At 43.6% G+C, this 23,615-nt stretch overlaps 1 protein-coding gene across 10 annotated transcripts in view; it reads right to left on the bottom strand.

Annotated features, from left to right (window-relative positions):
• Positions 1 to 354: 354 nt before the first annotated feature.
• Positions 355 to 23,615, bottom strand: part of myo9ab (myosin IXAb) — a 230,216-nt gene continuing 206,955 nt past the window's right edge. For 9 of the 10 annotated variants that reach the window (XM_082957151.1, XM_082957152.1, XM_014123948.3 and 6 more), the window contains 11 exons: positions 20,388 to 20,435; positions 20,175 to 20,286; positions 18,128 to 18,189; positions 13,740 to 13,932; positions 12,968 to 13,096; positions 10,965 to 11,070; positions 10,520 to 10,651; positions 10,152 to 10,275; positions 4,527 to 4,723; positions 3,957 to 4,099; positions 355 to 3,851 (listed from right to left, as the gene is read on the bottom strand). In XM_082957151.1, coding sequence (XP_082813277.1) covers positions 3,469 to 3,851; positions 3,957 to 4,099; positions 4,527 to 4,723; positions 10,152 to 10,275; positions 10,520 to 10,651; positions 10,965 to 11,070; positions 12,968 to 13,096; positions 13,740 to 13,932; positions 18,128 to 18,189; positions 20,175 to 20,286; positions 20,388 to 20,435 — 1,629 coding nt within the window. In that variant the 3' untranslated portion in view covers positions 355 to 3,468. Of the gene's footprint in view, positions 3,852 to 3,956; positions 4,100 to 4,526; positions 4,724 to 6,244; positions 9,607 to 10,151; positions 10,276 to 10,519; positions 10,652 to 10,964; positions 11,071 to 12,967; positions 13,097 to 13,739; positions 13,933 to 18,127; positions 18,190 to 20,174; positions 20,287 to 20,387; positions 20,436 to 23,615 lie in introns of those variants that run through there. The other variant, XM_082957155.1, reaches the window with a different exon arrangement.

Genomic DNA, 23,615 nt, shown 5'->3' with positions numbered 1-23,615 from the left:
TAGCTGTGCATGGATGCTCCCCATCCAAACTGACTGAGCTTGAGAGGATCTGCAGAGAAGAATGGGAGAAACTCCCCAAGTACAGGTGTGCCAAGCTTGTAGCGTCATACCCAAGAAGACTCTAGGCTGTAATCCCTGCCAAAGGTGCTTCAACAATGTACTGAGTAAATACTTATGTAAATGTAATATTTTGTTTTTATATATTTGCAAAAATGTTTAAAAAAAAAAGTTTATGGGGTTGGGGTATAGTGGGGTATAGTGTGTGTAGATTGATGAGGGGGAAAAAAACGATTTAATCTATTTTAGAATTAGGCTGTAATGTAACAAAATGTGGAAAAAGTCAAGGGGCCTGAATACTTTCCGAATGCACTGTATTTTAATCACACAATTCACAACAGTTTGGCTTTTTTAATAAGCACATGATTTTTTCCATAATTTTTTAAATTTTTTATCATAGACATATTTATATAATAAAAAAAGAAATCTTACACAAATTGCACCGTATACATACAACTGTGTCTAGAGTAGCACACACACAAAAAAAGCTACAATTGCTCAAGTTGTATTTTTGCTTTAGCAACAAACATGACAGGTTTTTTTAGAGCCTGTAAAAAACATTAAATATGATTAATATTATATAAGGAGTCATACACAGGATAATATATCCTTTTTATTACAGGCTTTTTTTTTCTTTCTTTCTTCAATGTACACTCATAAGCATGATCATAAATACAATATACATACTGTATATAAAAATAACAACAAAACGACAAGAGAAAGCAGAGCATTGCCTTCCAGTGATAGGTACATTCACTTTAGCAGGACGCCAATGCCAGCCTTAGGGTGTACAAATACCGTGCTTAGTGTGGGTTTCTGACCAGTATGAATGGTTATTTTCTCCCACGCCCCTCAACAACCCCCAGTGCTCCCCTCTCAAACTGAACTTCTGAGTGCTCTTTCTGATAACTAGGGTCGTATTCATTAGGGCACACCGTAGCAAAAAGCTTTTGCTACGTAAAACAAAAACAAGCGCTTCTTATTGGTAGTCCCTTCCTGTTTCAGTCAGTTTTCTTTCATTCGGTGCCTAATACATACAACCCAGGTTCGGTTGTGACTGATCGAGGTGCCTGCTCTCTAAAATACGACCATGGTTCAGCTGCTTCACCCGAATAGTAGACAACAAGCAGCAAGTGAAGTCTCTACCGGTTTCGGGACACAGTGGCGAATCTGGATGGAACAATGCACACTGAAGAAGAGGCAAGCTTGTGACGAAAACACATAGGCTACATGAAATTCCCTATTCATTATGATGACTATTCTGCGATCAAGTCTTACACCTTCCCTATGACAAGACTTTGATTGTGTTGTTTCAGATGTGTCCTTGTTGTAATGCATTGGATGGCAAGTACAGTACAGGAATGGCAAGACTATAATACTGATTTAACTCCAGGTTAAGTACTGGTGAGAAGAGATAGATAGACAGGTCCCCCTACAGGACACATAGGATATTGCACGGTATAGAGAGAGTATAGCGGTATTTATCTTACAGTACCAGAGATAGTTATCTTCTGTTTAAACACACTGGACGATTGAAACTGATTGCCTTTTCTCTGTGAGGCATTTAAATACACATTTAGCATGGAGTAAATGCTACTGTTCAGGAAAGCCCGGTAGTGAAGTGGATGGAAAGGTTAATTCATATTTTAACCAATGTCAAAATCAGAGGCGAAGGATTTGGCTGGCTCAAAGGTTGTATGGGACATACTTAGCAGAGGACGGTGTGTGTGTGTGTGTGTGTGTGTGTGTGTCTATCATAAAGGTTGGACTGTGTTGACATCAAATGAACAGAGCAGTAGTGATAACCAACCAACCAACCAACCAACCACACACACACACACACACACACACACACCTCTTGATACAGATAGGCGATAAAAATGTATTTAGTCTCAACAAAATCCCCATTACCACGCAAGTAAAGCTGTTACAACAAAAATATGACAATAGCCTCAACGGCAACTATAACAACAACAATAATGATACACCAATAAAGAGACAAAATAAATTCAAGTCCTGATTTGGGTACTCTTAACACTGATGTCTCAGAACAAACGTAGCTTCAACGTAGAATTGTGGGGGGGGGGGGGGGGGGGGGACACAGACAAACGACGGCTGGAGGAGAAAGGCATTACAAAACATTATGGCTGATAAACATTGAACACCGCAGTCGCGGTATCAAACACAATGGCAACAGTGCTGTGATGATCGTAAGTGTCTGAAAGTCAATCTCGTTGCACTACATGTATTATTTCACATGAGAAGAAGTGGCACCAACTGAACACATCAAGTGGCTCTGTTAAAATGGTATGTGCTATCCGGGATCCTTGGGACGTCCCTACCCCCCATTGAAGTTGAAATAAAAAAATGTGTTAAGTTTAGGTTTAGGTAAGGTTTATGGTTATAGTTAGGATAAGGGTTAGTGTTTAGGGTAGGGACGTCCCAAAGATCCTGGATAGCACCGACCTCGTTAAAATCAACAAAACAACAAAATGACAAAACAAAACCATAACCTGAATCCCATACACTTCACTTTGCAAAAGACTCCTGACAAGAGACCGTTATTAGAAACACTGGACGACCCAGTAGCACTGGAGTTCCTTCTATTTACATATTTTTAATAACATAAAAATAATCATAATAAGGTCATATTACACGTGTATAACATATCACCACAGTAGTCTCTTGAACAGGCATAGGAAACAAGTGTAATGAAGGAGCATGCAGCCTTGTGGAGAGGCTGTATCGTGTAAACGTGAAAGCAGATGTGAGAGTAGCTGAGTGCTTCTTATCAAAATGGTGGACAGTCCTCCCAGTCAGTCACTCTGCTATTGAGCGGCTCAAGCCACTTTAGACCTCCACTCAAAAGATGGCGCTGTAGCTTCTATTTTTTCCCATTCTCTCCAGCCCCCCTGTGCCCCTGAGGCTCCAGCAGGGGTCAAGGGGTTTTGGAGGTCAAAGTTCAAAAAGACAGGCGAGTCAAGGCAGCCGCCTTCATCCTTTTCCTCACTCTCCGTCTCTCCCTCTCGCTTTCAGTCGCCCTTTTATTCCTCTACACCCTCCTGGCACACCATCTTAGTTCCCGAGGCCTCCGATTTCTTTCGTTCATTCATTCCATCTCTCTTTCTCCCTCTCCGTTCATCATCTTTAACTTCCCTCTCAGCCCACTCCCACCAAGCGGATGGCGCCCAGCTGCATCGTGGGACGGCGGCGGACCTCCAAGGCAAGACTGGCACATGGAAGAAGTAGAGAAGTGAGCACAGCTAGGGGAGGACAGAAGTGAGAGTTGGATGCCTACATGGCCCATTCCAGCCCTGTTTCACTCCCTTCCTCCCTCCCTCCCTCATACACATTCTATCGGCATGGGGGATAGAAGGCGGTTCGGATGTCTCGTCTCTCCGCCACTCTCCCTCACACCATAAACTCATTACTGCCATACAGAACCAGCTGTTGGGGCGGCGAGCTGAAGTCAGACTCCCTCCTGTGGCCCTCGGGGGCTTCACGCGGTGAGCTCCTACTCAGCCGGAGGCGGTGGCGACTCTTCACCCCCACAGTGCTCCTCGGGTCCCCCTCAGACTGCACTACGGGGACTCCTAGGCCCGATGAGCAGGAGGCGAGCAGGGGGCCGGATGAGGAGGAGCGGAAGCGGTAGTTGGGGGAAGGAGGGATAATCGAGGAGGAGGAGAGCGAGGAAGAAGCGGTGGACAAGATGGAGTCGACCGAGTCCACAGAGTCGGGTTGTCTCCGGAGGCCGCGGCGGCTCTTCGCTTCAGACTTCTGGGCGCGGTATGTGCCTTCCCAGAGAAAGACTTGGTTAGAGAGAAGTGTTTACTACTCACAGAGACAGACAGACACGCACCACATATAGAACACGACACACACACACTCTCCAGTCTCACCAGAGGGGTTGGAGGCGGCTCCCTCATGGTCCATGCTGAGGTTCTCAGAGCTGTCTGCTGTTCCTATCGAGGCCTCCGACTCCAGGGTCTCGTCATCAGACGCCCGCGGCTCCAACATCAACATCTCGTACGTCAACTCCTCCCTACACACACACAATCAACAGTTACACATCCCATCAACACCCTGTCTACATGTGGTCCTGTGTAGCTCAGTTGGTAGAGCATGGTCCTTGCAACACCAGGACAGTGGGTTCGATTCCCAGAACCACCCGAATGTAAAAAGTTGCTTTGGATAAAAGCATCTGCAAAAATGGCATACATTACCCCATCTACAGAATAACCAACTGAGTACTACTAGGCTCCTTCCCTTGTTATCAACAAAGTTGTTCACAAGACAGTATAACTCGTCTCTTTCTCAATTTGTCTTTCCTCAATTCCTTATGTCCTCGCCTCATTGCCAAAACACATTGGAGGAGAAGGTCCAAGGGCAGGTGCCGTTTTTGAGAAAGCCCCCTACAGTACTAGAGTTATAGTGAATAAGAGATAATAAGGACGACATGACAGGCTCACTTCTCTCTCTGCAGGCTCTCGATCTGCTCGGTGAGGACCCTCTCCTCCTGCTGCATGGCGGCCTGCTGCTGTTCCGTCAGCCCTGGCTCTTCCCCCTCCTCTCCAGCACTGTCCCCATCCACCACCGGGTGTGCTCTGGGGCTGAGGGGTGGGGAGGGCGTGTGGTGGCTGCTACCCCTCCGAAGACCACCTTTGCCCTATAGGACACAGAGCAGAGGGCTAGTTAGCATAAAGGCTAGTCTATGAGGTAAGCTAGGCTATTAGGCTAGGCTACAGCAGGCCATTAGGATAGAGGGTGATGGAGATGGCTGGACAGAAAACCCACAGCGAGGGACATGGTTGATGGTCTTTTAACCTCTTGGGGCTAGGTGGGACGCTAGCGTGCCACCCGTGGTGCACTCCATCAACAGCAGGTGCATTTCAAGAGCGGCAAATTTGAATCCAAATAAATGTCAAAATTCAAATTTTTCAAAAATACAACTATGTTACACCATTTGAAAGATAAACATCTCCTTAATCTAACCACGTTTTACGATTTCAAAAAGGTTTTACGGCGAAAGCATAAATTTAGAGTATGTTAGGACAGTACATTTACAAGAGTTGTGTGTAATGTTTTGTCAAGTCAAAGACAGGGTCACCAAAACCATAAAACCAGCTAAAATGATACACTAACCTTTTACAATCTCCATCAGATGACACTCCTAGGACATTATGTTAGACAATGCATGCATTTTTAGTTCTATCAAGTTCATATTTATATACAAAAACAGCGTTTTACTATGGCATTGATGTTGAGGAAATCGTTTCCCTCCAATAACCGGCAGTCAAGTCAGCGTCACAAATTAAATAATTAAAATTAGAAAACATTGGTAAAATATTATATTGTCATTTAAAGAATTATAGATTTACATCTTTTGAACGCAATCAACTTGCCAGATTTAAAAATAACCTTACTGGGAAATCACACTTTGCAATAATCTGAGCACTGTGCCCAGAAAAATACGCGTTGCGATACAGACTAGACGTCATGTTGGGGAGATCTAAAATCGAAAATACTATGTAAATAATCCATTACCTTTGATTCTCTTCATCAGATGTCACTTCCAGGTATCACAGGTCCATAACGAATGTAGTTTTGTTCAAAAAAGCTCATCATTTATGTCCAAAAATCTCCGTCTCGTTAGCACATGATGTAAGCCAGCCGGACTTCTCGTCATGAACGAGGGGAAAAAATATATTTCCGTTCGTTCAAACATGTCAAACGTTGTATAGCATAAATCATTAGGGCCTTTTTTAACCAGAACATGAATAATATTCAAGGTGGACGAATGCATAGTCTTTTATAACGTATTGGAACGAGGGTACCCAACATGAAGTAGCGCGCCAGGTGTCTAATGGGACATCACCGTTCCATGGCTCTTGTTCGGTCAGATCTCCCTCCAGAAGACTCAAAACACTTTGTAAAGGCTGGTGACATCTAGTGGAAGCAATAGGAAGTGCCAAAATATTCCTAAACCCCTGTGTTTTTCAATGGGATAGGTTTAAAGTCAATACAACACATCAGGTATCCACTTCCTGTCAGAAAATGTCTCAGGGTTTTGCCTGCCAAATGAGTTCTGTTATACTCACAGACACCATTCAAACAGTTTTGGAAACTTTAGAGTGTTTTCTATCCATATATAATACGTATATGCATATTCTAGTTACTGGGTAGGATTAGTAACCAGATTAAATCGGGTACATTTTTTTTATCCAGACGTGCAAATGCTGCCCCCTAGACCCAACAGGTTAAACGTTGATTTCTCAAACCTGCACAAAGCAACTGAATATGCATATTTTCCAGAATATGTTCATCAAGTTATGATAAACTACTTCATGAGTGTTATAAAACCAACAAACTGTAGCGTACACACAGACACGCACGCAATAATACACTGGTGTGCATTACCTTTTCAGGCTGCATGTTATGATGCGAAGCAACAAAAAAATAAAGCGAAAAAAAATGATGTTAGCCATGGGGCTTTGGTTCGGTCGAGATGCAACTAATGAAAATATAAAACAAAGCAAGCTCATTGGTTAATTGAGTGATAATGCCAGAGAAGCCTTTGGAGGATAGATTTGCACGGGTGTTGCCGGTGTTGTGTCGAAAATCTCCCCCCTGCCAGAATTCCTTCTAATTACCTTAATTTTGTGGCGAGTCAAATACTTTCTGTGACACACATCAGAGTCAAATACTTTCCATAGAACAAACTTCACGTCAGGATAGGCAACCGAAATTATTAATTAATGTATGTGTGTTCTATTAAACATAGAGGGAGTAAAATGTAGGCAAGCAATAAACATTTCAGAACAACTATGGCTGAATTAGTATTCTTACATTTCCAAAAATAGTAGTCGAATAAGACATGAGAGCTGACAAATTTTGGCAAAGAGATTTATGTATAGACTAATACAAATCAGTAGCGGATTTAGGTACGGGCGACATGGGCAGCCGCCATGGGCTGCCCCGGGTGCAGGCGCTGAAGGGGGGGTTCGCCCAGGGTACCATACAAGCTAGAACCACCACATACACTTGAAACAAATAGCCAAACCGCAAACAGCAGACAAAAAAATGCTTTCTGCTACTAAGATCAGTGAAATGTAGGCTAAACTGACAACGGAGTGAAGAGCAGAAATCTCAACTATCAAGCCAGTCGCAGCAATGAAGAACGCGAAAGGGGGGGAGAATTCTGGCAGGGGGGAGATTTTCGGCACAACACCGGCAAACCGTGCCAATATATATCCTCCAAACACCGGCTTCTAGGGCATTATCACTTTTATACAACGGGTTACCAACATATTCAAATAATGATTGACATATTTTCATTAAAAATGTTATTTTTATGAATTGATTCATACTATTTCATCCTTACACAAATCTAGGGTTGCTACCCAAGCCGGCTGGTCAGTCGTTCTATTGGTTCGGTTGCCAGAGACGCGACCCAGTTGTTCAGTATTTTTGTTCTGCATCTATGGACGCGACCCAGTTGTTCAGTATTTTTGTTCTGTATCTATGGACGCGACCCAGTCGTTCAGTCTTTTTGTTCTGTATCTATGGACGCGACCCAGTCGTTCAGTCTTTTTGTTCTGCATCTATGGATGCGACCCAGTCGTTCAGTCTTTTTGTTCTGTATCTATGGACGCGACCCAGTTGTTCAGTCTTTTTGTTCTGTATCTATGGACGCGACCCAGTCGTTCAGTCTTTTTGTTCTGTATCTATGGACGCGTTGGTTGTTCTATAACCAGTCGTTGGTTCTAAATGTTCCATTGCCATACTGGCTGCAAACGTTCTTATCCTTTGCTTGCTAGCTAGCCAACTACGGCTAACTTACAGTCACGTCAAACAGTGCAGCTAGTGACATTTATTTAGATACATCCATAACAATGAGCTAATGAGGCACGACTTCGCCTAGCATAGAAAATGTGCTCACTCGTCAGGACAATGTTGTTCAGAGGAGCTAGCCAACAACACAACTAAAACAATAACTTCAAAGTGAAGCTGGAAAGACTGCAAACTAGCTGCACTTCGTTTGACCTTTTTTCATTTTTTTGTATATATCCATAAATATGATGCCAGCTGATTCATGATTTCGACTGGCTGAGAAACGCTGCATGTCTGTCTCGTCCTGACTCCCGAAACGTTCATTACTATGGGACATCTGGAGATTTAATTTGAATATTGAAACAATGTTGCCAATGTCGGGGAGATAGACACTAAGGTTTATACAAATCTCAGCGTTTGAAAACCTATTTTTATTTTAAAAGAAATGTGAGATAATGTATAGATGCTTTTTATAATGGAGATCAAGTTTATAAATTGCCTGGCTGGGCTGATGAGACAGTGGATTGCGCAGTCAGATGGAACAGAGTAAATGGGCATTTTTAGCGGTGGTAACTTGTTTAGCGGTGGTAACTAGCTAGAACGCATTTTTAGCGGTGGTAACTAGCTAGAACGAGGTTTTAACCAATCAGCATTCAGAATTAGAACGTATAACATAAGCTAAACTCTGCCCCATCTATCCAACGGACGAACCACAGCTCTCATTTCTCTCACATGACCTAGTAATGACCGTTGATAGTCATGAATGAATCATAAAACGGTTTCAATTAACAAATAATAAAAGGTTGATATTTATTACAAATGTATGACAAATCAACGGTGTCAACGGTGCGAGGATAAGTGACAAGCTGAGAATATTAGTTGGCCGACTTAGGTAGACACAAATACAATCTTCTGTGGACAAGAGATATACACTGAGTGTACAAAACATTAGGAACACCTGCTCTTTCCATTACAATGACTGACCAGGTGAATCCAAGTGTCTCTCATTGATGTCACTTGTTAAATCCACTTCAATCAGTGTAGATGAAGGGGAGGAGACAGGTAAAGAAGGATGTTTAAGCCTTGAGACAATTGAGACCTTCAGAAGGTGAATGGGTAAGACAAAATATTTAAGTGTCTTTGAACGTGGTATGGTAGTTAGTGCCAGGCGCACCGGTGTGAGTGTGTCAAGAATTGCAACGCTGCTGGGTTTTTCATGCTCAACAGTTTCCCGTGTGTATCAAGAATGGGCCATCACCCAAAGGACATCCAGCCAACTTGACAACTGTGGGACGGATTGGCGTCAACATGAGCCAGCACCCCTGTGGAACACTTTCGACACATTTTAGAGTCCATGCCCCGATGAGCTGAAGCTGTTCTGGGGCCAAAAGGGGTGCAACTCAATATTAGGAAGGTGTTCCTAATGTTTTATACACTCAGTGTATAGAGAAAGGGAGAATGAAGAGAAGGGAAGAGAGACAGAAGGACGGAAGAGATGGCAATGTGAGGGCACGTGGACTTCACAGCATGAGGGAGGTGCCGACTTGCTGATTGACTGCGCCATAGACAAATGGGCTGACAGGACTGGTTGATTGACAGCACCACAGACAAATGGTCTGACAGGACTGGGTGTGATCTCATGGAGTATATACTAGGAATACATACCGGGGTGGTTGTGCGGGTTATGCCAATAAACCTAACAGCGATTAGTACAGGTTTCTGGAGTGGGGGGGAGGGGAGGGGGAAAGGAGAAAACAGGGTTAGGGCTGAAGCCTAAACACTACATGGTGCTATTAGAAGGAAATGGAGGGTAGGACTATTTTTATTACAACCAATTGCACTCAAATGAACTTTCATATGGTGGTAAAGTGAAATACTTCTGGAGATGAACTTAAATCATGACCCATGACGTCATGGCCAAAATCACGGCTAAAGAAATTTCATCATCGAGTGTAATGTTCGGATCACTGGGAGAATGTTGGAGAACGTTGCATCCGGTGAGAGGAACTAAGGGCTAAAGATTAAAGGTGAAAGGTCAACCACTGGAAGATGGAGAGGGAAGTCTATGATGACCTCAGTCACATTTGTCCTGCCTGGGACCCCTGGGTCGTGTTCATTAGGGCATGCAACAGAAAACTCTTAAATGTTTTGCAATGGAAATGAAATTTAGCGTTTTTTTTATTGGACAAGTCCAGGAAGTCCCTCCAATTTTTATCCGGTTTGATGCCTAAAGAACACTACCCCCTGGTGTCCTGGTGCCTTACCATGGACCTCCTGATGTGTGTCAGTCTGCTCTTGGCCTTGTTCTCAGCAAACTCCAGACTGTTTATGTCCTTCAGTCTGGCCCTGTACTTATTCATCTGCTCTCCAATGATCAGCTCCACACACCTAGAGGAGGACATACAGAATGAGCAACCAGTGAATAACGTGACTTGTCCTGTTGCTCAGTCTATACTTTACAATCGATTCTGTCTGATAGGAACAGGATTCACAACAGAATTAACACATCGACTCATCTGATGAATAGCTATTGAGGTGTGTCAGTTGTCAGTGCCGTTGTCTACACACTCGCAACTATCGAGTGATGGTGGGTGTTTGTGGTGTGTTTTGTTCGTTCTGGTCTGAGTCGTACGCGGTGGTCTTGCCGATGTCCTGGACACTCTGCAGGGGGTCGATGGTGTCGGGGCAGCGGAGGATGCAGGGGGCGAAGACAATGGCCAGGGCGTTGGCCGACATACGGTTGGTGTCCTCTTGCAGAGTGATCCTGGAAGATCACACACACACACACACACACACACACACACACACACACACACACACACCCAGAGGAGGTCGCAACAAAGTACAGATGTCAAAACTGGAACGCAGTGGATAACAACCTCCCAATTATCCACCCTTCTCCCACGCACCCATTCATAGATTTAGAAGCATCGGCTTGGTGCATTGACTGGGAGGAGTTTCCGATAGTTAAGTCCATGACGGAAAGTGCACAATTTGGAAGAAGGGGATGGAGAATCGGGAGGCATCCAGTGAGTCTCCACATCCTGCTTCCCGGTGGGAGTAACGTGACCACTCACCTGACCAGGTGGAAGATGAGGCGCTCCAGGGTACTCAGGTGGGTTCGGCTGAGCTGGTCAATCACAGAGTATACCCCACGGATCACCTCCCGCTTGTCTGGCTGGCCTGCGTGGGGGAAGCAACGTCACACAAAAAAATAATCATTACTTCCTGCTTCAATTCTATGGGTGCAGTCAATATGGCCGCCAGTGGCACCCGTCACAGACTCAAATGGGAATGTATGTTCTAGTATTTCTATTTCTATGCACACACACACACACAGTGGGGGGAAAAAAGTATTTTGATCCCCTGCTGATTTTGTATGTTTGCCCACTAACAAAGAAAGGATCAGTCTATAATTTTAATGGTAGATTTATTTGAACAGTGAGAGACAGAATAACAACAAAAATATCCAGAAAAACGCATGTCAGAAATGTTATAAATTGATAAGCATTCTAATGAGGGAAAAAAGTATTTGACCCCCTCTCAATCAGAAAGATTTCTGGCTCCCAGGTGTCTTTTATACAGGTAACGAGCTGAGATTAGGAGCAGACTCTTAAAGGGAGTGCTCCTAACCGCAGCTTGTTACCTGTAAAAAAGACACCTGTCCACAGAAGCAATCAATCAGATTCCAAACTCTCCACCATGGCCAAGACCAAAGAGCTCTCCAAGGATGTCAGGAACAAGATTGTAGACCTACACAAGGCTGGAATGGGCTACAAGACCATCGCCAAGCAGCTTTGTGAGAAGGTGACAACATTTGGTGCGATTATTCGCAAATGGAAGAAACACAAAAGAACTGTCAATCTTCCCTCGGCCTGGGGCTCCATGCAAGATCTCACCTCGTGGAGTTGCAATGATCATGAGAACGGTGAGGAATCAGCCCAGAACTACACGGGAGGATCTTGTCAATGATCTCAAGGCAGCTGGGACCATAGTCACCAAGAAAACAATTGGTAAAACACTACGCCGTGAAGGACTGAAATCCCGCAGCGCCTGCAAGGTCCCCCTGCTCAAGAATACATATACATGCCCGTCTGAAGTTTGTCAATGAACATCTGAATGACTCAGAGGACAACTGGTGAAAATGTGGTCAGATGAGACCAAAATGGAGCTCTTTGACATCAACTCAACTCACCGTGTTTGGAGGAGGAGGAATGCTGCCTATGACACCAAGAACACCATCTCCACCGTCAAACATGGAGGTGGAAACATTATGCTTTGGGGGTGTTTTTCTGCTAAGGGGACAGCACAACTTCACCGCATCAAAGGGACGATGGACGGGGCCATGTACCGTCAAATCTTGGGTGAGAACCTCCTTCCCTCAGCCAGGGCATTGAAAATGGGTCGTGGATGGGTATTCCAGCATGACACTGACCCAAAACACACTGCCAAGGCAACAAAGGAGTGGCTCAAGAAGAAGCATATTAAGGTCCTGGAGTGGCCTAGCCAGTCTCCAAACCCATAGAAAATCTGTGGAGGGAGCTGAAGGTTCGAGTTGCCAAACGTCAGCCTCAAAACCTTAATGACTTGGAGAAGATCTGCAAAGAGGAGTGGGACAAAATCCCTCCTGAGATGTGTGCAAACCTGGTGGCCAACTACAAGAAACATCTGACCTCTGTGATTGCCAACAAGGGTTTTGCCACCAAGTACTAAGTCATGTTTTGCAGAGGGGTCAAATACTTATTTCCCTCATTAAAATGCAAATCATTTTATAACATTTTTGACATGCGTTTTTCTGGATTTTTTTGTTGTTATTCTGTCTCTCACTGTTCAAATAAACCAACTATTAAAATTATAGACTGATAATTTCTTTGTAAGTGGGCAAACGTACAAAATCAGCAGGGGCTCAAATACTTTTTTCCCCCACTGTACCTTCATCCATTATATCATCATCATATCTATTATATTGTATCTACACCTTCGGGCATCTATAAAATGGTACAAAGGCCACCTTTAACCATTACTACACAGTAACATTGTAACAAATACCAATGTGGTTACTTCTGACCCCAGGCCTTACCCATGGCTCGGAGGAACTCCTCGTAGAGTTCAAAGGTCATCAGAGGGTTGGGCAGGTCGCGGAGCCACTGTTTGAGCACGCTGGCAATGACGTGGATGTTGTAATCGTCCAAGTTCATGCTGCTTACATCTGGAGTTGGAGGGCAATGGGAGACAAAATTCAAAGATTTTACTGAGTTACAGTTCATATAGAAGGAAATCAGTCAATTGAAATACATTCTTAGGCCCTAATCTATGGATTTCACGATAGGGCAGGGGTGCAGCCATGGGTGTGCCTGGGAGGGCATAGGTCCACCCACTGGAGAGCCAGGTCCAGCCAATCAGAATGAGTTTTTCCACACAAAAGGTCTTTATTATAGACATAAAAACTCCTCAGCACCCCCCCTCTTTTATTTCAGCTCATGAAACATGGGACCAACACTTTACATGTTGCATTTATATTTTTGTTCAGTATAAATATGACTTAAATACTATAGTTGGAGTAAAGATTACAACTGTTAAACTCTTTGCTACTGACACAGTGCTTTCGATCCGGTAGTGTGAATAGCTCGGACATGGTGTTATGGCAACTTGTTCATGGGAAGTGCTGCCACTACTATTACAGCCTGTGTCAACAGCCTATTTTCATGCTAGGCCATACAGTTTCCTGTCATTATATTAACCAATCAGAAAACCTATAGACAGTGCCTTGACCACAGCTCTGTTGTCCCTCCCCGGTTTACAACATAACCCTACAATCTACAGTAACAGGAGCAGGACCCTGTCGATCACACCTGTGTCCAGCCCCTGCCGGAGCTCCTTGATCTTATTGGTGGAGCCAGACTTCCTGAAGATGCCCTCGGTGTAGAGGCCGTGCATCTCAATGTAGTTAATGAGCTTCTCCACCACCAGGGGCACTGTCCTCTCCTCGCTGGTCAGACGAGACAGCTCCACGCCAAACTGCCTGGACGACAGTTCCGGGTCGTACTGATAGAGAAAAACACACACGGATGGAAGGACGGACACACATGTACATGCACACACACATACACGGACGGACAGACGGACAGACACACAGAAATAGAAGTTGAGAGGTACAGGCAAACAGACAGATAGTGGAGTTTGTTTAGGCTATTTTACAGCTACTGTAGCTAGCTACTTCACATGCTGATACTGACATTGGTTTTATTGTGTGTAGCTACATTTAAAAAAAATGTAATTGTTATAATAAAGTATTGCCTGCATAGGGTTGCCAACTGTCCCATATTAGCCGGGATGTCCCTTATATTGGGATACATTTGGTTTGTCCCATACGGGACCTCCCTTGTCCCGTATATTCATCCAATCACAGTATAGCGTAAACGCGCCAATTCCTGCAAAGTAATTTCTGTTGTTGTCCAGTCGGTTTAGTATATCAAGGAAATATGGATAAACCTGCAAAAAAGAAAAGACTGTGCAGCTACAACAAACAATGGGAAGCAAAAAGACGTGGGTTAAACCCGCCAGTGGTGACTCGACGAAAGCTTTCTGTACTTTATGCCATCGGGAATGGTCAATTGGCCTAACTCAGCATGCATCCACAGAAATGCACAAGGCCACGCTAGCTAAAGGTGCTAGCAATATCGGTGCATTCTACGTGACGTCTACTGCAGAAAATGACAGAATCGCTGCAAGTGAAGCCTCGTATGTGTACCATACGGTTAAACACGGACTCGGCTACAACGGCACCGACTGTCTTGTTAAGCTCAATGGTGCTTTGTTTCATGACTCAAATGTTGTGAAGACGATTCACTTGGGTAGAACGAAAGCTGAGATGATTACAATTCATGTTTCAGGACCAAAGACTGTGCGGGATATTTTGGATGATCTGTCCCCAACTGAAGGTGAAGCCCATGTATTTCTCAGTTGCCATGTGATGCTTCAAACGAGTGAAATAGAAAAATGTTTCCAGTGTGCGTGAGATATTTCTCTGTGTCTGATAGAGTTACATGACTTTAATGAAGACCGTGATGAAATGGTAAATGACATACATCAAGCTCTGATGAACTGTCTGGAAAAGCATGAACTGGATATTAGACATCACAGCCTATGCAGCAGATCATGCCAATGTTAACTTTGGAATACACCACTCCGTTTACCAGTTATTGAGCAGTGCCAACAATCGCATTCTGAAAGCTAATTGCCCAGCTCACATAGCTCATAATGCCTGGAAGCACGCCTGCGATCAGCTGTCAGTGGATATTGAGACAATTGTTTTAAAGATCCACAGCCACTTCCCAGTATCTGCTTCCCGAAGAGAGGAACTATATTAATTTTTTGCCTTTGTTGACATTGAGTGGCGTGAAATTCTGCGACACGTTTGCACACAATGGCTCTCTCTTCATCCAGCTGTCGATCGTCTCCTGCAAAGCTGGACAGCTCTTACTTCCTACTTCAGGTCCCTTGGAGAGACCTGTCCTGTGGCACTGAAGAGTATTTTTGAGTATGAAGAAAAGAACGGAAGTTGCTGAGATTTATCTGTGCTTTTTCCACAACGTGGGGTGTGTTTTTGACCGACTCGTAAAAAAGCTGGAGGAAACAACGCTCTGCATCACAGATGTTTACGAGGAAGTCCAAAAGTAAAAAAATGAAGATGCTTCAGCGGAAACAGAACAGCTTTTTTGGATACCTGACCAAGCAGCTGATGGACAAACAATTGTCAGCAGAAAGGTCCAAGCAGCAACAGGACTTTGTGAAGTTCTATGACACTGTCATTACATACATTGACAAGTGGTTTGATTTCTCACCAGAAAATGTAATGGTGAAACTGATCTACCTCTATGAGCTCTCCTTCACTGACCTGGAGCAGCTGGTGGTTGCCCTCAAACTGACAGAGACAGTCAGTATGGACCAACTCTATGAAGAGTTTTGTGCTCGCCGGGAGGAAATACAGAAAGCCAGACAGGATACCACAAAATCCACCAGGGAGAAGTGAGTGGCAGTTTTCCAAAACCTAGGGAAAGCCAACTTGATCAACATGTTCAGGATTGTCTCATTTGTCCTCAGTGAGCCAGGCTCAAATGCCTTTGTGGAGAGGATTTTCTCTCTGATGACCATTAAATGGTCAGACTCAGGAAACATATGCAGCACAGAGGCTCTGTGACAAATCTGATCAAAATTGAACTTCAATATCTGTGAACTGTGACTTGTCATGTAAGGACTTCTCTCTGGGTATCCAAAAGGACAAAGGACTGCTTGAATCAGTCAAGAGCAGCAAAAAATATCCATGGAAAAAGTAGACTTTGTGAGTGACTCATTCCCCTCTTTTGCATTTTAAATGTTTTTATTTATTTTTTGCTGTAAAGGTCCAAATTGTGATTTCTTTGATCATTTATTTTGAGGTTTATTCACATAAGATTACATAATGATACAGTTTTAGTAAAGCTATAGACTAAATGGAATATAAAAATGTTTTGCCTTTCCAATTGAATAAGAATATGAATATACACTGTATATTCATTCACACAACACCATACCCACACCGCCGTGGCAATGTGCACTGGCACGCCACCTTTTGTCCCTTATTTGGTAGTGAGAAAGTTGGCAACCCATGCCGCAATATCATCGCATTTGCGTCGTGGCATAGAGCAGTAGAGTAAAGGTGGTTGCAGAAGTTGAACACAAGGCAAACATTGTCAGCCTGTAGGGTCCCGAAAATGTTTTGCCTTTTAGAATGGCATGAAATGCGTTTTTATGTCATTTTACATGACTGGAGACTCAGAAGAATCTTCCTACTGCGCAAACGATCGAAATGACAGGCAAACTGAGAATCTGAGCTCAATAAAAACACCCTCGTCTTGAATCCATCAATATACTAGGTCTGTTGAGACACATATTGTACAATACGAGGAGGAAATTATAGTCCTAAAATAGCTTTACAGTTTCCAGTCAATGATGCGCAGCTCACTCGCCGGCGATGGCCGACCCACTCGTGCCAAAAAGCATATCTTCTCGTTTTACTTTGTACAATAGGCTTGTACAATTTGTACTGTTCGCTTGACCTATTTGGAAGTTGAGAAAATATTGTGGTAGCCTACAGACAGATGAGAGTCTTCTGTTTCAGCAGGAGCAATTTGCTTTCCAACCTGTGTTTTCCCACAATTGTATTTGAAATATTGCGAAAAGCCTGTTTTGGCTGCATGCTGTTCACCGACAGATTTTCCACGCGTTCCCGACCCCTTGTGATTGGGCTACACACAATTCACAGTTAGGCAATACCTTTTAAAAAAAAAAGAAAGCTATTGATCCTCTGTGGCCAAATTAGGTTTATAGGCCTAATCCTGGTGTAGTATTCTGAATGATTTCATTTCTTTCTGAACAGACAGCAGTAGGCCTAATTCTATAACTTTGGCAAATGTATTTCAATTTATCAACGGTGCTGCAGCACGGTTCCCACGGATATGATTCTATAAGGAAATAAATGACGAAGTGCTACTGGAGAGATGAGAGCTGCAGGCTCGTGTCTGTCAGAGCAGAGAGAAGGAGAGAGATCATAGAAAGTAAATCTCATTCTAGCTCTGTGTGAGATAGACTACAGGTGTGCTTCTCTCTCTTGCCACAGCAACGTGTTGGTCTCAAGGCTACAATGTAGCGCCATCCATGAGGCCAGGCCTGACCTTCATCAATTCTTATCCGGCGCAGGCTGAAAATGTACGCTTTCACATTATGTTTTTTAAGGAGGCAGGAGGCAACTCGAATTAACCCCGATTGCTTTTTAAAAAATTTTACATGGCAAATGGTGAAGATTATTTTTCATGCCACGAGAGGTATAGGTTCCGGAACAAAACAGTCCAAAGGAGGAGCCAAATTAAGCACTACCTAGCTAGCTAGCCAGCCCAAAGAGAGAGCATCGCATTGTGGGATTTGTAGTTGACTTGAGCTGCAACAGATTTCCTCAGCAATGTGAAAATCGTTACCAACCTTGTTATAAAGACAAAATGTTGTTCATAAAAAAATATTGGTTTTCACATATTAGTGTTTATTTAACACTGATAATCATAGGAATTAGTGGTTTGGATGGATTATCCCTTTAAAAACTACAACATCCCTGCAAGTACTTAATTGTCTCTTGCTTGATACTCTGTCCATTCTTTCCAGTCTTAATAATGAATACACAAATACACACTATACAATAGCCTCTTACCTTTTTGCTACATTTCGTGGTCATCCTAGAGCAGCACTTTCTATGGCAGGCGTACCGACACACTGCAGAAGAGGACACAGAGTCAGAAACAATCTATACCCTTACCCAACCTATGAATGCTAAGTCTCCAACTGCTTTTCAGTCAACAACAAGCAATCTGCATCCCCTAACCTTTAAGCAACGTTCGAACAATGCTTCGTGTCCAACCACAAGCCGTCAGTCAACAAGCAGACCACAAAGGCTTAAATATAGAGTAGGCAGTCTGGAGAGAGAAAGCTGCCAATGCCTGTGCTCGAGTGAACATTAGAGAGCGGATGGAGAGGAGATATATTTATGAGAACAGCTGGATACAATTTGATTACAGACACTTAAGAGGCAGCACAGGAAGAGGGCGTGTGTGTGTGTGTGTGTGTGTGTGGAGAGGAAGGGTGGTAGTGTGTGTGAATGTGAAAGTGTGTGTGTGTGTGCGTGGAGAGGAAGGGTGGTAGTGTGTGCATGTATGTAATGGTGGGAGTCTGTGTTTATATATATATATATCAGGGGAGGACCATCCTACTCAGTCAATTTTAGAAAAATGTAAATAGTGAAACATTTAAAAAGTTCAGATTCGAACTATACTAAATATATTCACGTAACAGAAAAGTATTCACACCCCTTGACTTTTCCCACATTTGGCTGTGTTACAGCCTGAATTTAAAATGGGTTAAATTGAGATTGTGTCACTGGCCTACACACAATACCCCATAATGTCAGTGGAATTATGTTAATAAAAAATTAAAAGCTGAAATGTCTCGAGTCAAGCATTCAACCATTTTCTTCATATTTTCAAGCTTGGTGGTGGCTGCATTATACTATGGGTAGCTTGTCATCGGCAAGGACTAGGGAGATTTTTTGGGAGGCGATGAAAAGAAACAGAAACGAGCTATGCATAGGCAAAAATCCTCCAAGAAAACTTGAATCAGTCTGCTTTCCAACAGTCACTGGGAGACAAATTCACCTTTCAGCAGGACAATAACTTAAAACACAAGGCCAAATATACACTGGAGTTGCTTACCAAGACAACATTGAATGTTCCTGAGTGGCCTAGTTAAAGTTTTCACTTAAAAATCGGGTTGAAAATCTATTGCAAGACTTGAAAATGGCAGTCTAGCAATGATCAACAACCACCTTGACAACCACCTTTCTTAAATAATGGGCAAATATTGTACAATCCAGGTGTACAAAGCTCTTAAGAGACTTACCCAGAAAGACTCACTGCTGTAATCATTGCCAAAGGTGATTCTAACATGTATTGGCCAAGGGGGTTGAATACTTATCTAATTAAGATATTAGTGTTTAATTTTCCATAAATTCTTAAAACGTTTTACTTTTTGACAGAGTATTGTGTTTAGATTGTTGACACAAAAAATACAATTAAATCCAGTTTAATCCCACTTTGGAACACAACAAAATGTGGAAAAAGTCAAGACTTTCTGAAGGCACTGTATATCAAATCGAATTTGTCACAAATGCGCCGAATACAACAGGTACCTTACCGTGAAATGCTTACTTACAAGCCCCTAACCAAACAATGCAGTTTGAAGAAAATAGAGTTAAGAAATATTTACATTTTTACATTTACATTTTAGTCATTTAGCAGACGCTCTTATCCAGAGCGACTTACAGTAGTGAATGCATACATTTCATACATTTTTCCCCCCGTACTGGTCCCCCGTGGGAATCGAACCCACAACCCTGGCGTTGCAAACACCATGCTCTACCAACTGAGCCACACGGGACCATTTACTAAATAAACTAAAGTAAAAAAAATCAAACAACAATAATGAGGCTATATACAGGGGATACAGGTACCGAGTGAATGTGCTGGGGTACAGGTTAGTCGAGGTAATTTGTACATGTAGGTAGGTGTAAAGTGACTATGACTAGATAATAAACAGCGAGTAGCAACAGTGTAAAAACAAAGAGAACAGTCTATGACTTGGGTGACTGGAGTCTTTGACCATTTTTTGTGTGGAGTGGAACTGTTAATGTGTGTGTGTGAACTCACGTTTGCAGACGCAGGCCCGGTCCATCATCCAGATAAGAGAGGAGCAGTATTCGCAGTAGGTGGGGATGCTGTACTGTGTGGACTTGAAGATGTGCCCATTGTGCTCCTCAACCTACGGAGGGTGATAGAGGGGCTCAACTCAGTTTGCCATAAAAATACAGCCACCAAATGCATTACAAAGCGTAGAGATACGGTATGGAATATAGTACTCACAATGTCAGGTTCCTTTTTCCTCCTCTTCTTGCGTTCTGGTTTGGGGGCCTAAGAGAACAGGAGAGACAGACCAGTGACTAGTCCCATCAGTCCTTCGTCCATCAAGCCTTCGCCCATCAAGCCTTCGCCCATCAAGCCTTCGCCCATCAAGCCTTCGCCCATCAAGCCTATGCCCATCAAGCCTATGCCCATCAAGCCTACGCCCATCAAGCCTACGCCCACCCACCCATACAACCAACACAGTGTTAATGTTGGCAATCTTTTTTAGATTTAGTCCCATCATTTTCCTGCCTCATGATGCCATCTATTTTGTGAAGTGCACCAGTCCCTCCTGCAGCAAAGCACCTCCACAACATGATGTTGCCACCCCCGTGCTTCACGGTTTGGATGGTGTTCTTCGGCTTGCAAGCCTCCCCCTTTTTCTTCCAAACTTAACGATGGTCATTATGGCCAAACAGTTCTATTTTTGTTTCATCAGACCAGAGAACATTTCTCCAAAAAGTACGATCTTTGTCCCCATGTGCAGTTGCAAACCATAGTCTGGCTTTTTTATGGCGGTTTTGGAGCAGTGGCGTCTTCCTTGCTGAGCGGCCTTTCAGGTTATATTGACATAGGACTCGTTTTACTGTGGATATAGATAGATACTTTACCTGTTTACCTGTACCTGTTTCCTCCAGCATCTTCACAAGGTCCTTTGCTGTTGTTCTGGGATTGATTTGCACTTTTCGCACGAAAGTATGTTCATCTCTAGGAGACAGAACGCGTCTCCTTCCTGAGTGGTGTGACGGCTGCGTGGTCCCATGGTGTTTATACTTGCGTACTATTTTTTGTACAGATGAACGTGGTACCTTCAGGTGTTTGGAAATTGCTCCCAAGGATGAACCAGACTTGTAGAGGTCCACAATTCTTTTTCTGAGGTCTTGGCTGATTTCTTTTGATTTTCCCATGATGTCAAGCAAAGAAGCACTGAGTTTGAAGGTAGGCCTTGAAATACATCTACAGGTACACCTCTAATTGACGTCAATTAGCCTATCAGAAGCTTCTAAAGCCATGACATCATTTTCTGGAATTTTCCAAGCTGTTTAAAGGCACAATCAACTTAGTGTATGTAAACTTCTGACCCATTGGAATTGTGATACAGTGAATTATAAGTCAAATAATCTGTCTGTAAACAATTGTTGGAAAAATGACTTGTGTCATGCACAAAGTAGATGTCCTAACCAACTTGCCAAAACTATAGTTTATTAACAAGAAATTTGTGGAGTGGTTGAAAAACGAGTTTTAATGACTCCAACCTAAGTGTATGTAAACTTCAGACTTCAACTGTACATAGCCTTGTCCAACATATTTTTCTGCATAACATCTCTTCCCAACAGCAGACATATGACAAACATATATAAGAATTATCTGCCCATGTAAATTCCTAATTCACCCTACATAAATATTGCGCATAACATACAAAACAAACTGACACATACAAGCACAGAGACAGAGAGAGAGAGAGAAAGAGAGAGAGAGGACCACAATCACCAGATGGTGCCGCAAAGTAGTATGGGTTGCACCTCAGTCACATCATTGCCATTGTTATCAACGTTCCACGGACGCCGAAGCCACATTGATGTCCAAAAGTAGAATGACAGCTAATGACTGTTTCGCCCAGTGATGTAGTCGAGTCACTAAACCTAGAGTCCGAATCGAGTCCCAAGTCCCCTGTGCTCAAGTCCGAGTCCCCAATGGTCGAGTCCCTATGGCTGGAGTCCTGGTCCAAGTGCTGCGTCACTGGGTCCACATTAACTCAAAATAATGTTATAGTGTAGTGGCAAGAGGAATTTAGTCAATAAATTGTTTGCCATCTCTTTTACTTTCTTTGTGTGCCACCAAATGCTTGCGTATAAGCTACTCGTAATGTTAGCAGGGCCACGTTCAGTTGCAAAACTTTCTTGAATGTTGCAGATGGAATTCGATGAATAGAACCAATGTTATTCCCAGGGGAGAACATCTGCCCGCGCTCATTGAAGCCACAGAAGTTCAAGGCTGACCGCGGTACTTCAGGCATTGTTAGCAGAAAACAGGATCCCGCATGATAGTGAATAGGCAAATGGCGATCTTGGTCAATCTTTGTGTAAATCGATACAACATTCGAAGACAATCATGGTACCAATAATTGCTTCTAATACACCAGATGTCCTTGAACCGATTATTTTAAAAAGAATCAAACACAGAAGAAGTTTTAAGGATAATTGAGTTGCTAATGGCAGCCTGCCGAGCCTATCTGAACGTTCCAAAACGCTGCAACCTGCTGTACGCGCCCCAGATTGTTAGCTATAGCTACCTGAGGTAACATGACTGAACGAGGTGTAGCCTAAAATGGTTAAGTAGCCTAGTTTTAGAATGGCCCGCAATATGCTTTATGAATGTAAAATGTGGCCCACCAATGTACGATAGAAAGAAAGAGTATTATGGGTCTTTTGAACGGTAATCTAACATGCCGTTTTCTCTGAGGGAAAGAGGGAGACGTGGCTACAGAATCTGGCTATGAAATGCAGTGGGGAAAGTAGGAGGGTTGAGCGAGACTACAAAATCAAAGACAGACTACTTGTCTATACTCAAGGGAGAGAAAAACATACCTATACTGTTTTTTTTCTCTTAAACTCAATGCTGCTATTGTTTCAAATTTCTTGAAGCAGCGTGTTTTGTTATACCCCTTTTTCTCCCCAATTTCGTGGTATCCAATTGGTAGTTACAGTCTTGTCTCATCGCTGCAACTCCCGTATGGACTCGGGGAGAGGCGAAGGTTGAGAGCCGTGCGTTCTCCGAAACACAACCCAACCAAGCTGCACTGCCCACTTAACCCGGAAGCCAGCCGCACCAATGTGTCGGAGGAAAGACCGTGCACCTGGCGACGGTGTCAGTGTGAACTGCGCCCGGCCCGCCACAGCAGTCGCTAGTGCACGATGGGACAAGGACATCCCTGCCGGCCAAACCCTCCCCTAACCCGGACTACGCTGGGCCAATTGTGCGCCGTCCCATGGTCGCGGCCGGCCGCGACAGAGCCTGGACTCAAACCCAGATTCTCTAGTGGCACAGCTAGCACTGCGATGCAGCGCCTTAGACCACCACGCCACGCCACTCGGGAGGCCCTAGCTTGTGTTTCTTAACCAGGCAAAGGGTAGCTAACTAGAAGGCTGGTGGTGACTGGTTTGCTACAGGGAAGCAAGAGAGTTGCCT

Source organism: Salmo salar, chromosome 10 (assembly GCF_965601325.2).
Source record: "Salmo salar chromosome 10, fSalSal1, whole genome shotgun sequence".
In the NCBI taxonomy this organism is placed as follows: Eukaryota; Metazoa; Chordata; class Actinopteri; order Salmoniformes; family Salmonidae; genus Salmo; species Salmo salar.
The sequence above is the reverse complement of the archived record's forward strand: the minus strand, read 5'-3'. Positions and strand labels throughout refer to the sequence as shown.